The sequence below is a fragment of the Acanthopagrus latus genome, chromosome 15 (assembly GCF_904848185.1).
Source record: "Acanthopagrus latus isolate v.2019 chromosome 15, fAcaLat1.1, whole genome shotgun sequence".
Classification (NCBI taxonomy): domain Eukaryota; kingdom Metazoa; phylum Chordata; class Actinopteri; order Spariformes; family Sparidae; genus Acanthopagrus; species Acanthopagrus latus.
In genome coordinates, this window is record NC_051053.1 from 7,745,943 (window position 1) to 7,760,747 (window position 14,805).

At 42.1% G+C, this 14,805-nt stretch overlaps 1 protein-coding gene across 1 annotated transcript; it reads right to left on the minus strand.

The window, feature by feature from the left end:
• Positions 1–5,628: 5,628 nt before the first annotated feature.
• On the minus strand, positions 5,629–13,527 carry cxcl12a (chemokine (C-X-C motif) ligand 12a (stromal cell-derived factor 1)). The gene is made up of 4 exons (XM_037124607.1): positions 13,392–13,527; positions 11,673–11,790; positions 10,542–10,625; positions 5,629–8,434 (listed from the first exon to the last, which is right to left on the minus strand). The coding sequence occupies exons 1-4, from the start codon at positions 13,456–13,458 to the stop codon at positions 8,407–8,409; spliced, it is 297 nt and encodes a 98-aa protein (XP_036980502.1). The 5' UTR covers positions 13,459–13,527; the 3' UTR covers positions 5,629–8,406.
• Between the last annotated feature and the right edge of the window lie 1,278 nt (positions 13,528–14,805).

Genomic DNA, 14,805 nt, shown 5'->3' on the forward strand with positions numbered 1-14,805 from the left:
TGTGGGTGAGATGTAATAATTTATATCAATTAAAATAATGGATAATTTGTCTCTGTTGAGTTTGAATCAATTGTGCTTTAGGACGAGTTAACAAGGTTAATCGACAGTGTTAGTTTGGCAAAAGAGAGAAGTTGAATTTAGAGGTTGTATATTTTTTTATTTTTTTGCCTGGTGAAAAAAATTGTAATAGCATTTCCTGTTTTGATCTTTTCTAAGTTAATTTGTTACGCTTGTTGCTTGTATTCATCTCCCAGTGGAAACTGTACGTGGGTTATACAGTGAGACTAAGCATCAGAGTTACTGACCTTTCAAATGGTTCTGATTTCTTTGGAAATATACCAAAGATCGTACAAATAATCTTTGTCACATTTCTGGTCACAGCAAAAAACACTACCTAATGAAATGAAGACCAAAATATTTGTGGGCTATCAGTTACAACAAAATCCCATTCAGATGTATTGTGGGCGCAACGATTGTTTTCTCTGCTTTGTCTCTTAAAATTCAATTGTTGGTGGATGGCATTAGGCCTTAGACCTCCCTGTCTGGCGCATATGGACAGCGTGCACAGGCAATGAGTCACACTGCAGCCCAACAGAAGGGTCTCTGGTAATCGGACTGATGGCTTTTATGGAAAACACTCTGTGGTATTGAAGATGATGCGAGAACAGTCTATCGGTTTCATCTCCAGATAATGGCATAATTGTTTCTTTCTTCTTATGGTTAGTCACATCCTCCATGGTCTTCTCTGGGTGTCATATGGCACTCAGGGCTACATATGGGAAGACAGTCAACACGCCATTCATGGGGGTCCCACAGATCCATCAGCCAACTAGGATGTGGGTGATAATCCTGAAAGGAATGGAGATGAAGGGAAACACAGTGTGTGATAAAGTTGGTGGTGTTTCAGCGTCTCTAGGCCCCCTCAGATCGAGGCCTCCCACTGGCCCCTTAGTGTGTGACTTCTTTGTGCCTCATCCGTACCTAACATCCAGAGTCCACTGTGTTGATCCTGAGTTTGAAAACAGAATCACATTGAGGGAATTTGCACCATAGCTGGTGTTTTTGTGTGGAGGGAAGGCCCCATGTCCATGCAAACATCTGTGTGAAGATGGATAGTGTTGGGACTCATAACCTCGGCAATATTAGCACATGAAAGGTAGGGACTGCAGGGGGGCTATTTTAACTGCTTATAGGGGCCCCTCTATTAGCCTCCCATTCACTCTCAAACAGACACACACATGCCGCTGTTATTACACACTTGCAATGTGTTGGTCACTCTCAGCATCCGTCGCCCTAGCTAACTCTTCGGAGACGCTGGACTGAGTCATTTTGTCATAATTGTGATTCATGTTCTGGCGGGTCATTGGCAGTGTTAAGGCAATTAACAACACTCCCGCCCGCTCCCCTCTGTTTAGCACAATCAACAAGTCATTTGCAAAGCATTACTTGGTGTTTTCCAGAGTCAGAGTGTGCTTTTGTGGAAATGTGCTACGGGTCATCTGATAGGAAAACAGCTATGACTCTGCTAATGTTTCCCTTGGGGAGTGTGATTGTGGTGCACACGATGCCCGAGGGCAGTGGCCTGGTCTGGGACAGGGGGGTAAATAACAACAGAGGGAGGGGAGCGGCCGAGGAGCTGTGGTTGAGAGAGAGCAGCAGGAACACATCATCCTCTCGGAGAATTAAAGTAAAGCAGAGTTTCTAGAAATCACAGTCAGAGTGAAGTTGGTTTATTGCTAGGCCATATCTGTGTATCTACTTCAAAAGCCTATCTGAGAGAGGGCAAAAGAAATTCCTGACTCTTCTGTATGCAACATATTCAAATACATACAGTATGAATGAGACATTACTTAAGAGCATATCTCAAGAGTGTTCTCCTTCACAGTATATGAGGATTATCTGAATGAGGTTTCATGGACCAATAAATGAATCCACAGAGCGATTTGTGTGAACCGCCATGCTGACAAAGACAGCAGAATGGATAGTTCCATTGAAGACATCAGACAGTGACTTCCAGCTAGTGATGAAGGTCATTTATATGGATAGCGATCGTTATTCAGACTTTACATATGAAACATGCGTCACGAAAATAGGCAGAAAAGATAGGTGGAGAAAAAAATACAAATGAGTGTTTTTTAATAGGAATTTGAGTTTATTTCATTAATCATCTGACAATGGGCAACAAAATGCCAACTTCGGGTCACTTATAGAGTCAAATTGACTTAAATGATGATATTAATTAATCAATAACATTTGAATAGATTAATATATTCTTGATTTACGTCAAACATCTTGGTCCAGCAAACCCACAGTGTGTGATCACACACAGGGACACTGTTCTGCCACTTGGTGTGCGCGCCACCACACTAATAACGACTTGTCACCATCCAGCAGGATTTGTGTTTAAGGACTTATTTAGCAGATAATAAGGGCCCCAGTGTAAACATATGCATAACTTCACAATTTTAATTGTTTTGGCCTTCCTCAGGATAAGGTATATAGCATTATAGGTCTCTAGTCTTCAATCTTAAATGCGCAACTTCATCTTTATGTCCAATCCTGTCTCTGTGTTGTCTCAAAGTCTGAAGCCGGTTGCCAAGGAATTTAAGTTCTCAACCTTCAGCCGGAAGAACCTAAGATTAATGCCACATGACAGCCAAGTGTCTGCCCCGCAGTAGCTGACCCTGTGCCCTGAGCTAATTGTTATGGGGGTGAAACAAAAAATACAAAGTTACCCCTTGGGACATCACATGTGAATGCAAAACTAGTTTGTGCTCTCTTATAAACAGAGTTACAGAGACAGAAAGTTCAGCAGAACAGCACACATACATCATTTCACAAGTATGGCTTTCCTTTATGTGTGGATGTTGCTGTGACTGAGGGGAGTTAGTTGTCTAAAAGATTATCACTGTGTGCAATACAGTCAGACCATCAGTGGACCACAAAGCAGTTTGAACAGTTTGCAAGTTTAAGATCATAGCTGCTCAGAAACTGGCCTGATAGCTTTCATTTCCGTCGTATAAATTATTGTAGTGTCATAGCACTTTGCTCCTCCGTGCTCCGACCACAGTGTCTCCATTTTGACCACCTAATTAGCTCCGCGGGGCAATTTTCATGATTCCTCGACATTTTGGGTGGTGACAAGCTATACTGGCCTTTAAATTGCTGTCTTCAGCTGCCGGCGTGACCAGAGGTACGGGGCTGATGCAGAGTTAATGGCCTTGGAGTGGAGTTAGGAAGTGACATCACACTTGGACACATATACATGCTTGTGCACACGGACACGCAAACATTAAAACTGACCCCAGGTTAACTTTACCACCTTGTAGTTTTTATTAAAAACCGCCCTGACCGGGGAGAGCAATGTTCACTGGGACCCTCTTGAAGTGGCTTTCTGTGACCCCTGTTACCCTCCCAAGCACACATATACACGCACATACACTAAAATGTTATATTTTTCATGCTCAGCTTTTCATGATGAATAACCACTAAGTGGAGTTTCATTGGCTGCACATCTGGGAGCCCTTAGAGCGAAAGATGGAGTGAACATGTACACTAAGTTAAATGAGCACATGCACTCCACTCGTCCCTTATTTCTGTGTCGGTCGTTGCATTTCTCACGACAAATCTTGATTCGTCTGTCAAGGTGTCAGCTTTTCTTCTGACATTGTGGTTGAACTCCAAACCCCAACAGAGGTTTGAAGGCAATACTGAATATGAAATTCATATGTCTTCTCCTGTCTGGTACATTCCTCTGCCATTGAGTAAATGAGTGCAGTGCGGGCTGTACAGCTCATACCAAGGTGCTGAGTAGCCTTCTGGTTTCATTATCTTTTCAGAATATTTCACAACACTATAAAATATGATCTTACAATAGCTGAAGTCTGAAGTCCCAAAGTACCTGGGACCCAGGAACTACTTTCTATTCAAGGGACAAAAACGTTCCTTCAGTCTCTTGTTGTCTGCGTTCTCGTCATGGTCTGAGGCCTTTGAAGAGAGACTAATCAGCAGAATAAAAACGTTGGCAGTTTATATTTCTGCAAACCACGGAGAGCCTGCATTCAAATAAGTATGTGTCATTCGTATGGCACCATACTGACGCTTCCACAATACGTATCACGTTGATATCACATGTATTTAAGATGACTTTTATGTGAGATGGAGACGATGAGGGTGGCGTGACAGACAGCAGGAAGGCTGTCAAGCCAGTGACCACAGTTGTATGTTTAAACCTCTGAAAGCATGAAACCACTCAATATTTCTGATGAAGTGTCAGGATTTTTGCAGCCTTGTTTGTGGCAACCAAACAGGATATTTTTTGACGAGATGCTGGGAAATTACCAGCTGGGCTTGTGGTGAAAAACTGCGTTTTAAATAAGATGTCGGGACACCTCCAGTTTTGTTTGTGGTAAAGAACCCAGCCAACCAACCCCAGCTGATTTATGGTTTTATGTAGGCTCTACTCACAGCCTACGCCATTGTTAGCATTCTTTTTTTTTTTTTTTACATGCACTTGCCAGCTGTTTTTTTTTCTTCTGCTAAACACACCAACCTCTTCGGCACACAGCGGTGTCTCTGGGCAATGCAGAGTGGACAGGCGGTGTGTCTGCTGTGAGAGCAGCCCCTCCATACACACCGAGCTTGACTGGCTTGGTTTCAGTAAAGGATTTTATCACTGCTGCTCATGGAGAGACTCACGGAGTCTGTCCACCCTCTCTCGCCCACTTGTGCAACAAAAAGCATCTCCGGAGGTTAAGTATAAACCAACAAGCGCAGCAGCCGGCCAAACAGTGTGGTGTGTTTACTGGGTTTACAGGCTGGTTTAACGCATCAAAATTTTCTCAACCAATCGGAAATATTCAGCGTCGCAAGCACCATTCCCAAAGTTCCTTCCCCACAGTGCCTGGAGAAAGTCCCTGCAATGGAAACATGGTTTTACATTCACTTTAAAACTGAGCACTTTCTCCATAGTGGCAGTGAGTCACAGCTGATTAGATCTGTGTGCCCGTCTCAGGTTTGCTGATGGATGGAGACGGGATTGTGGTGAGCGGAACTGTGGGTTGTATATTTAGGCTATGTGCCCAGCTAGCTTAGTACCAACATGCACTGAAAAAGATCACTGGTTTAAATCTGCCAATAATCGTTTAATCATGTTCTTTTGTCACACTTAAGTAAATGTGATGCGCAGATGCGTTAGCGATTAAATGAGACTCTCAGTGGCCCCTTGTTTAATCGAGACTCTGTCAAGTGAGACTTCTTTATGTGTTTGCATTAGCTGTTTTGCTTCTCAGTCTCAACCCATTTTATATGACTGATATAGTTTAACGAGCTATGTGTGATCTTTTCAGATGTGTCTTGCACTTTTCCCATTTACAGGTAAATTAAAAGTGCCCATAAAATGAAGACTTGAACCTATAACATCCTCCTCTCACTGCATCTCAGGCTTCGTGGCACCACCTGCATGGTTTAACTGGAGGATGTTGGCAGTGATCCCAAGAAAACAATGAGTTATGAACTATTACACACAACTGCTTTTCATTAGATGTCACATTTGTGTGCGTTTTTGCGCAACCCGCGCAGTCATCATGGAGCCACATATTGATGATAGAAGGCAAATGACATGCGAGCTGTTTGTCTTACAAAGTTTAATTGAAATATTCTCAGTGAACAAATGTTTTTTTTTTACATCGTTTACCCAGAATTCGAATGCCGAGGGTCTATCCTCTGTATGTGTGATGAAATGTGACATGAGACAAGCTGCCCAATCTTCACATTACCGGTGAGGGAAACAACGTTCGTACCTGCAGATTCCTCCAGTGATATCAATTTAACGCAGTCAGTTCCTACAGTGATTACATTTGATTAATTCCCGATCCAAACTGGGACATCAGAGCTAAATAAGTGGCTAAATCAATGGCTTTATCGCCTGCTAGAGTGCTGCTGACTCTGCTGCTATGCTGCTTAAACAGCACTTCAAAGCTAATCAGGAAACATGGCAAAAAGGGTTGCTGACTGCCACTGACTGCCCTTTATCTCTCCCCGATGTTTCAATCAGCGCACCACTCTCATCACATATACCACCGTGCTCCGCCTCACGTAATGCCCTTTGAGGGAAGTTAAAAGTTCATCCCTTTTAGCTCTAATGTTTTCCTAATGGTCGCTTGTTGAGTTAATAGTTAAATAACAGGCAGGATCATTGTCCCTGGCTCTCGATTGCCCTCGTGAGTAAAGCTAAACACATGTTCTCACATCAAAGTCTTCGGATTTACCCCCTGACCTACAAGTACAGTAAGATTACAGCACACTGTGAGTGTGTGTGTATGCATGCATCGGTGGGTATAAATGTGTATGAGGCTCTTAACATATAGAGGAACACATACATTAAAAAAGTAACCATATCATTTTAAAGATTTCCCTTTTTTTTTTTTTTATACTGTCACACTGCTACAAGTTTTACAATAAAACACCGGCTGGACGACTCAATTGTGAGTACACTTCCTTCATTTAAGTGTTTGGATTTGATATATAAATGCATAAAAGAGTACAAAAATAAAACATTTGTATAATATTAATTTGACATACGACATGGCGATTAAGTAGATGAAAAGATCTCCTAACAGTTAAATGTCGCTACACATTCAGTCATCAGAGGGAACAGAATGACAACAGCAAGATTAACATGGAAAATAAAGACAAAAGACAGAATTTAATGATCAGACTCAGTGAGTAATGGTAAATGTTGTCATTAAAGTATTGAATACATCAGATATAAAGTGCATTGCTATCTGCATGACAGTTATAGGTAGCCATATCAATGTACATCTATTCATTGTCAGTAATGGTACTACAGTAAAACTCTCTCTACTGTGGCTCTCACTATAACTTTGGCTCTGTTTACGAACGGCATCGACACGTGTCTTCAGTGATCCGATCTTAGGTAGATGGTCCTCGAGTGACCATTGAATTTTCAGTGACCAAATTTATTGTTGATTTTAGCAGGCGGGAGACAGCAGCGTTCATCCCATGCCTTGTCTGCCCAAAATTACAAAGAGTTTGCAAAGACCTTGGACTGCGATCAATCGGTCCAAATGGATATCATGTGTTTGTGTGTAATGTGTAATTCATTTTGCCTGTTGTTGTTTATTCTTGTTGGAAATTATGCCACTGGTACATGGAAGCGTAGATGTTTCCAATTACCCACAGGATTGGTCCTGTTGATTAGGCGGTCCCTCAGTGGATGAATGTGGTCGTACCACATCCGAATGTGGCCTGAGCGATCGGATCTCGAGAGGCAGGTCAGTGCCAGGTGTAAACAGGGCCTTAGTGTTTTAACTACGATGTGGTAACTGTTATTCAAAATGCTGTACACCCTTCTTTGAAACGGACATTCATGCTAAGGGGTTATTACAATCAGTATCCATCTAACAACACTTTGACACCGGTTTAGTAAGACAGCTAACTGTGTCAGGACTTGTTTCTCACCCCCTCTTGTTAAGTAACCCAGCTTTATGATTCCGGTAAATTCAGACTTATTGGTTGCTCAATTAAAAGTGTTTGGGATCCAGATGTTCGGCTTTTTCTCTAAGAATGAAAGGCAGACAAGTTGGGTAACACAGGGTCGCGTAATCACAGCCACAGAGCAGCTCAGGAAATGCTCGAGCCCGTTTGGCATCCTGACTTCCATCACAAAAACATTGTAATTGCCATTTTTACTGGGATCTTTTAAACATCTTATATTTAGTCTGGGAGTAGCTGAGCTGGCACCCATCGAAATTCCATGGTGCCAATTAGTTTGAAACATTGAAAAAAAAAAACTTGGCAAACTCTCTGGCTCTGCCTGTTCCTTTGTTTTTAGAAGCGAGAACTATACGTTGTTGTTCATCAAAGTTGTACAATTCAGAGACAGTAAGGATAAGCAGACGCCATGTTTAGGATTAGCTGTAATAAGTCTCTTGGCTCAGCGATTTCACAGGACTGCAGGATGCTAACTCATATGCTGGGGAGAAAACCCTCGCGATGACCTACGTCTCTTAAACACGTTGACCCCGAGGTCGACCCCTTTACCTAAATGACAGAGAGGCCAGGAGGACACGAACATCTCCAAAAATAGCTCTTTACTGTGGACGTCTTTAAACAGAAGAAGTATATACATTATAGTTAGATGAACATACATTCACAGATATAATTGCACTTTGCACTAAAAAACATCTATGGTCTCTATAAGTGGTGAGAGTGGTGATGGTGAGGACGGCGACAGGGCTGGTGTTCACGGTGGGGAGCGGCAGGTTTGTTCCATGCAAAAGGCCGCAGCGTGGCGGCCGGGATAAGTGCTGTACAACATACCAGATGATCTCATATCACATGTTACATGTCTGTGATGGCTCAGGAGGATCTCTGCAGGAGCTTTCAGTTGCTCTGTTTGGATTTCTTCATCCTGGAAGGGAAAAATAAATTTGCACGTGAGTATTTATTTCGAGAACAATGCCAAAATCAGTCAGGAGAACTTGGCACCGAGTGTTCGGTTGCTGGCTTCCAGTTTTGTCCAAACCCACAACAATGTGATAGATATCTCTGGCCGAGGGGACGAAGGAAATTTGTGCTGTTTCAACACACACTTGGCCATCAAAGTGTAACTAGTAAACACCCAATCAAAAATTAATGAGTATTTGTTCAGCTATGAGCGGGAGCCAGAAAAATGCCCATATCCTGAAAATATCCAGTTCCTGTCATTTCCAAATAAAAACAGCTGCTTCAAGTTTACAGGACCGCGGTGTTTGTTGACCTGCAATCAGGAACTCAACATTTGTAGCTTTTTCAAGTCACACTGACCCTTGCTTTCTGTTTTTGCTCATTAACGGGCTCCTATTTGCCCATTTGCCAGTTGGCCATTTCTCCAAATTTTTGAGCCACGTACTTGTTGACAGGTTGATTTTTTCTTCACAGCTTTTGGTAAACCTCCCACTTCAATTGAAGAAAAAACTTGTTTTGATAAATCTAAACATTTAATTTTGCAGAACATTCATTTGCAGCAGTTGTGGTGTGATGTACACATACCACTGCAGTAACCGTATACAGACAGTATAAACACATGAACGTGGGTGGGCAGCTTATTTATTGACATTGGAGTGATACTGTAGGGACTGAGCTCTATTTCGACTGATATAACAGGGTAATCATGGTTTTGTTTATCACACTAAAGAGTGGCATAATGCATGACTTTACACTTGTGTGCCATTTGCACACATTGTAAATAAGTTTGTCCCTCCTCACCTTTAGCTTTATGTGTAATTGGAAACACATTAGGTCTGATCCATTGTAAATGACCACCATCTGCACTCTGCATGGTCTGTTTTGTTATGCAGAGAGGCGCTCACACCTCAGCATGTCAAAGGCTCCACAATCAGCCTTCAGACAGACAGTCTGACTGCGGGACTGTGGGCAGTGGGTGTTGACTCAACATCCTCACTGGCTCAGTGATTGCAAGACTGCATTCAGTTTCTTTTGGAAAATAGGAAACTCGATTTTTGCATCTTTATCTGTCTCCTCACCACGGTGTAGAGAGTGTTTGAGCCGACCCCCGCGACAGGGGAGCCTCGGAAATACATGACTGCACAAAGTACAGGATGGCAACTGGATCCTTTCTATAAACTTTACGGTGTCCAGCGTTTTTTCAGAAAGGTTTCCTCATGGCAGGAAGGAGACAGTTGATATTGGCGGTGACTTTTAGCCTTCTCAATGTCACAGCAAGTTGGCGCACTGAAGGTGCACCATGTAGTGTTGGGGATACATTTAAATCAGAAGAAAAAGATCTTCACTGACTGATTTTTTTTTTTATGCCTAAACAAAATATGAACACATTCTTTGTTCCCCTTTACTGAGTAAACTGAATAAACACACTGACTTTAAAGGGCGACACATATTCATACTGTTTTACTTGTTCTAGTGTTCCAGGGACCTTATTTTCCTCCAAGCAGCATGTTTTTTTCAGTTATGGAAAAATTTTGAAATGAGGACTTTTGATTTCTTCTCCAAACTACATAGTGTCCCTTTAATTTCACACAGATTGACCAAAAGACTGAGGTAACTCCATGAAGTCTACTACTATTAAGTTACTCTCTTTTGCCCATTGTTGAAAATGTAATGTAAGCAAATGTACACTATTTATTCAAGTCTGTAGTTTTAGTCAACCTGTGTCTTACATAACCGGTGATGACCACTGATGAACCCATAACAGCACTCTTATAGGAGCAGATTAAGCTTAGTGTGTGAAAGTGAATCTACTCCCACTTAGTCTTGTACAAGCACGTCTCAGGTTTTGGGCTCCATTATGAATGGGCAATTAAAGAGCTGTCACTTTCACAATGGCCTATTGATAGATGTCCAAATGCGCATTTGTGCTTTCCCAATCCTTACTTTGAATTTCTATAGAGTGGAAGTGATTTTGCGGCGCCCCAGACGAGTTATCAGATGAAGGACAGGACCATGGATTGGAGCTAACACACATTAGGCGTTTAAGACGAGTCGCATTTGTTGCGTCTTACTTGTTGATGGCGTTCTTCAGGTACTGCTGCAGCCACCGGATCTCTGGGTTCACACACACCTCTTTGTTCGTCTTCAGCTTAGCACTGATTGAAAAAAAAGGAGAAGTCAGTATGACTCAGTTGAAGATGAAAGAGTGAACTATTCAAAATGCAGCGTCATTAGGTGTCCTGACACATTGTGATTAAACAGAATGAATTAACACTACCGTGTCAGGTTAACACACACACACACACACACAGAGCTGTTTCACACCAGTGACTGATTATTCATTTATCTAACATGTGATGCTGCTACATATATACATACAGATAAAGAATAAGTTCATTTAAAGAATGTATTTCTCAAATATTATATGAAATTACCTATTAAATGTGCACTTAAAGACATGGAGGCTGAGGAGTCAACACGGGGCTACTTTCTAACTCCAGCATAACCCTGTGGTTATTTACAGAAAGGGTCAAGACCGGATCAAATGTCTCCGTGTGGACGATCATGCGTCCTTTGGCCCACATGTCCTGTTTCTGAGGAACTAAAAATGTGTTTTTCCCTCTCCCCCTGTAAGTGTTTTTCACAAGACATGCCAATCCATTTTCTCACTCTTAACACTGACAGTTTTCCATTTTTTTCCCCCTCTCTATTGCAACCAACTGTACGGTGCTAGAACTGCCGCACGCTTTCATCTGTAAGTTCGCTCCACACAAGTGTTACAGCGAATTAGATCAGGCCTGAAGGTTGTAAGCACAGCATGAGGAGGAAACGCTGCGTGACAAGCAAATGGGAAGCAAACCCAATTACGAAACCCACAATTATTGCTCTTCCCCCGTCCAAAAACAAAACTGCATCCAATTTCCACCACCCGTTCACGTTCGCTCATACTCAAATGGGGCACTTCCTGTGGATGCGTCAGAGGGGCCGGAGGTAAAAACGGCATGTGTGAAAGCGAGTGACAGAGGGGCGTGTGTGTAAACATGCATGCACAACTCTTTTCTCTGGCCTGTCACCTCTCAGAGATTGATGGTGAGAAATGTCCAGCAAGGAGGAAACCTGTCTGACGTTTTAGGGCCAGGGTGAAAAACGTGCGACTCTGGTGGTTCCACACACTAAACCAAGCATTTAAAACGCGTACTCACACGACTTGGAAGGGGCAGTTGGGCGTCTGGATGAACCTGAGCTCCCGGATGTAGCCCCGCGGGAGGCTGTTGACCGTCGAGCGACAGTAGCATCTCTCCACCAGGCTGATGGGCTTTGCTGAGAGAGGAGGAGAGGGTGATGAGCATCTGTTTCACATTTGCAGCAAAACACTTTTCAAATAAGGTAATGATCTCATGTGGAAACAGAGATATTGCCGGACAGATTTAGCTGAATTCAAATGAGACTCATCGTTATTACAAACAGTCAGATTAGATAGAAAATGGTTCAGAAGACAAGAAAGCTTGTATACACAGATCAACAAGTTGAAGCCTGGGTGCAGAACCACTATAAATCTATGGGGGAATTGTCCGTGCATGCAAACCACCCATGCACTGTACTTTCGGATTTGCAGAAGAATTTCTCATCTATCCGTTATCTATCTCTGTTGTATTTTTTTGCAGTGTTGCAGGAGGCTGGAGCCAAAACTGACCAACCTTAAATCCAAAATTACATATTTAGGCTTTAAAGATTTTTTAGCTTGAGCCACAAAACCCACACGGAGGTAGGAGACACACACAACAGGACTTCTAGAGGCACACACACTAAACTCTTTCAGTCAAGACACAACTGTGGACTGTGTGGTCCCTGAACCTCATGATGGATGTGCATACTTTCCACTACAACCTCAGATTTTCACGGCTGATAAACGTGGACGGATAAATATCACTTTCCTTTTTCATGAAAACCTACGTGACAAAAAAAAAAAAAAAAATCAGCATTAATCAAGCTGATAGTGGGGGGCGAATAAATGCGTGAAAATATGTAGTAACCGAGGTGAGTGTTTCAAGTTGCCTTTAAATGGAAACTGCAGGTCACAACAAACAGATGGCGAGAAGCGCTGCTGTAGATTAAACCCTATGCTAATTCTTTGGGTTTTGTTTTTTTTTTTACACATGATCTGAAGGAATTAACATGAGAAAAGGAGCGACACCTTCTAGTTTGGGTGACTGATGTCGCCATGTAGACTAGCTGTGGCTTTTGTCTGATCGCTGCCTCATTTGGCCGCGATTGAATGAAAACAGCGAGCAGAACAAACACAAACGCTGATCAGAGATCCGATGGGCAGCTTCTCGCCGCTGGAGCCGCATGTGCAGCCTGTTGGCGCTTTACGCACGACGGAAAGCGGGTTTCCCACACCAGGAATACGCTCATGCATTACACACTCTAACATCTTGTGAGATGAACCAAATATTTTGATTAAGACGAAGAGTCACAAGTACAAGCAACATTTTGGACTAATGTAACTGGATGTACGAATGTGTTTTAAATTCTCGTTTATTTGAGTGGATTTGCTACTGAGGCTATGCCTAAATGCAAATTTAGGATTAATGCAATTAATTAATTAGTGCGGAGAGTTGATCAGAGTTATTTATATATTCAAGTAAGAATATACATCAGTTGTGGAATGAAAAGCTAAGCGTATTCAAACTTTACTTTTGCACAAGTATAATACAAACTAATAATAAATTAGTATTTCTTTTTTTTTTTCACCTCCACCCATCCAGAGAAATAGTCACTGAATAACATAAAATGGGAACACCTTGCAGATAAAAGTTTATTTTACAATGAAAGCCGCAAAAACATAAAAAAAGAAAAGAAAAAGTCTAAATAAACCTGAGCCAACAACACACAGAGCAAATCAGAAAATAAAGTCATACCTTGTGATGGAGGCGCGTACATCACCGCGGTGAGCGCAGCCAAGAGCGTCAACAGCTTCACATCCATTCTGCGGTAAATGCCACTGAGATTTGATCCTGCACAGAGTAAAGTCCAGAGGAGCTGTGGTGGCACACGGGACTGTGGCGGAGCGTAAATACACTAGTTCGGAGCAGGAAAAAGCTAGAGAGAATTAAAATATATAAGACTTCCGGCAATTAACAAAGTAAAAGTATTAAACGGCACGTATTTCGCAGTAGATGATATATTTCAAGTAATTTTATGTTTAAAATTACGGGCAAAAGAAAAAAATATAGAATTCAAATTGTATTAAGTTCGTTCTCCGCAACATGTCACTGGTTGATGACTATTTTTGCACAATGTTTGGTATGCATGCTTTTATTTTGAAAGAAAATCTTCTTTCCTGTCAGCGTGTTCTCAACGCTGAGCAGCCAAATTACGCACAGCGCTCGGTGGAGACGCGTCAAGCCTGCATGCACACACACACGCACGCACGCACCCTCTTACACACGCACGCACACACAACACACACACACGTTTCTCTCTCTCTTTTTAAGAAATCATATTATGTGTAGTAATTGAGCAGTCGTGTGTGTTATATTTTAAAGATGACACAAGACGTAAATGTGCCTTTATTAGACTCAATTGCTTTAAAAAAAATATTTCAGTCATTTAATAAAATTCATCAAATGTGCCCACTGGCTGAACACTTGATAGGTTTCCCTCTGCTCTACTTGTTCCTGTGGCTGCTGCCGGGGCTATGAGAAGAAAGGGGAGACATTTTTCCACATGTGTTTGTTTTCAGTCATGGTTTGCCTTTTCAGGGACTTCATTGGCCCAAATTAATTAAAAAGCCTAGCTAAGTGTAACTAGAGAGGGCTCACTCCAACAAAACGTGCTCTGTTACGCTCATGCTCTAATAAATAGACTAGGGGGAAGCAGAAACAACACACACCGCTCAACATACACACCTCCCAGCTTGTGTTTGGAGAGGAGTCAAACTCTTCTCAGTTTAAGTGAATCTTTAAACAACTGCCTTTATGCAGAAAATGCCAAATATGTGTGTGTGTACATGCACCGCCTCGCTGTTGTGTTTGGTGGTATTATTAGCGTATTTAACGGGATGCAGATGTGGAGTCTGTTTCCAGACATTTGGCTTTTATCTTGCAGAGCAAACACTCCAGTGTGTGTGTGTGTGTGTGTGTGTGTGTGTGTGTGTGTGTGTGTGTGTGTGTGTGTGTGTGTGTTTGTGTGTGTGTGTGTGTGTGTTTTATATGGGTAAATTTGTGTGCGCAGTTAGAAGTTTAGAGATGTGAGATGAAAACTTAAATGAGTCTTGTCTTCATCAAATTCAATGCTTTAATACTTGAAATACCATTAAGCCCAATACATTGT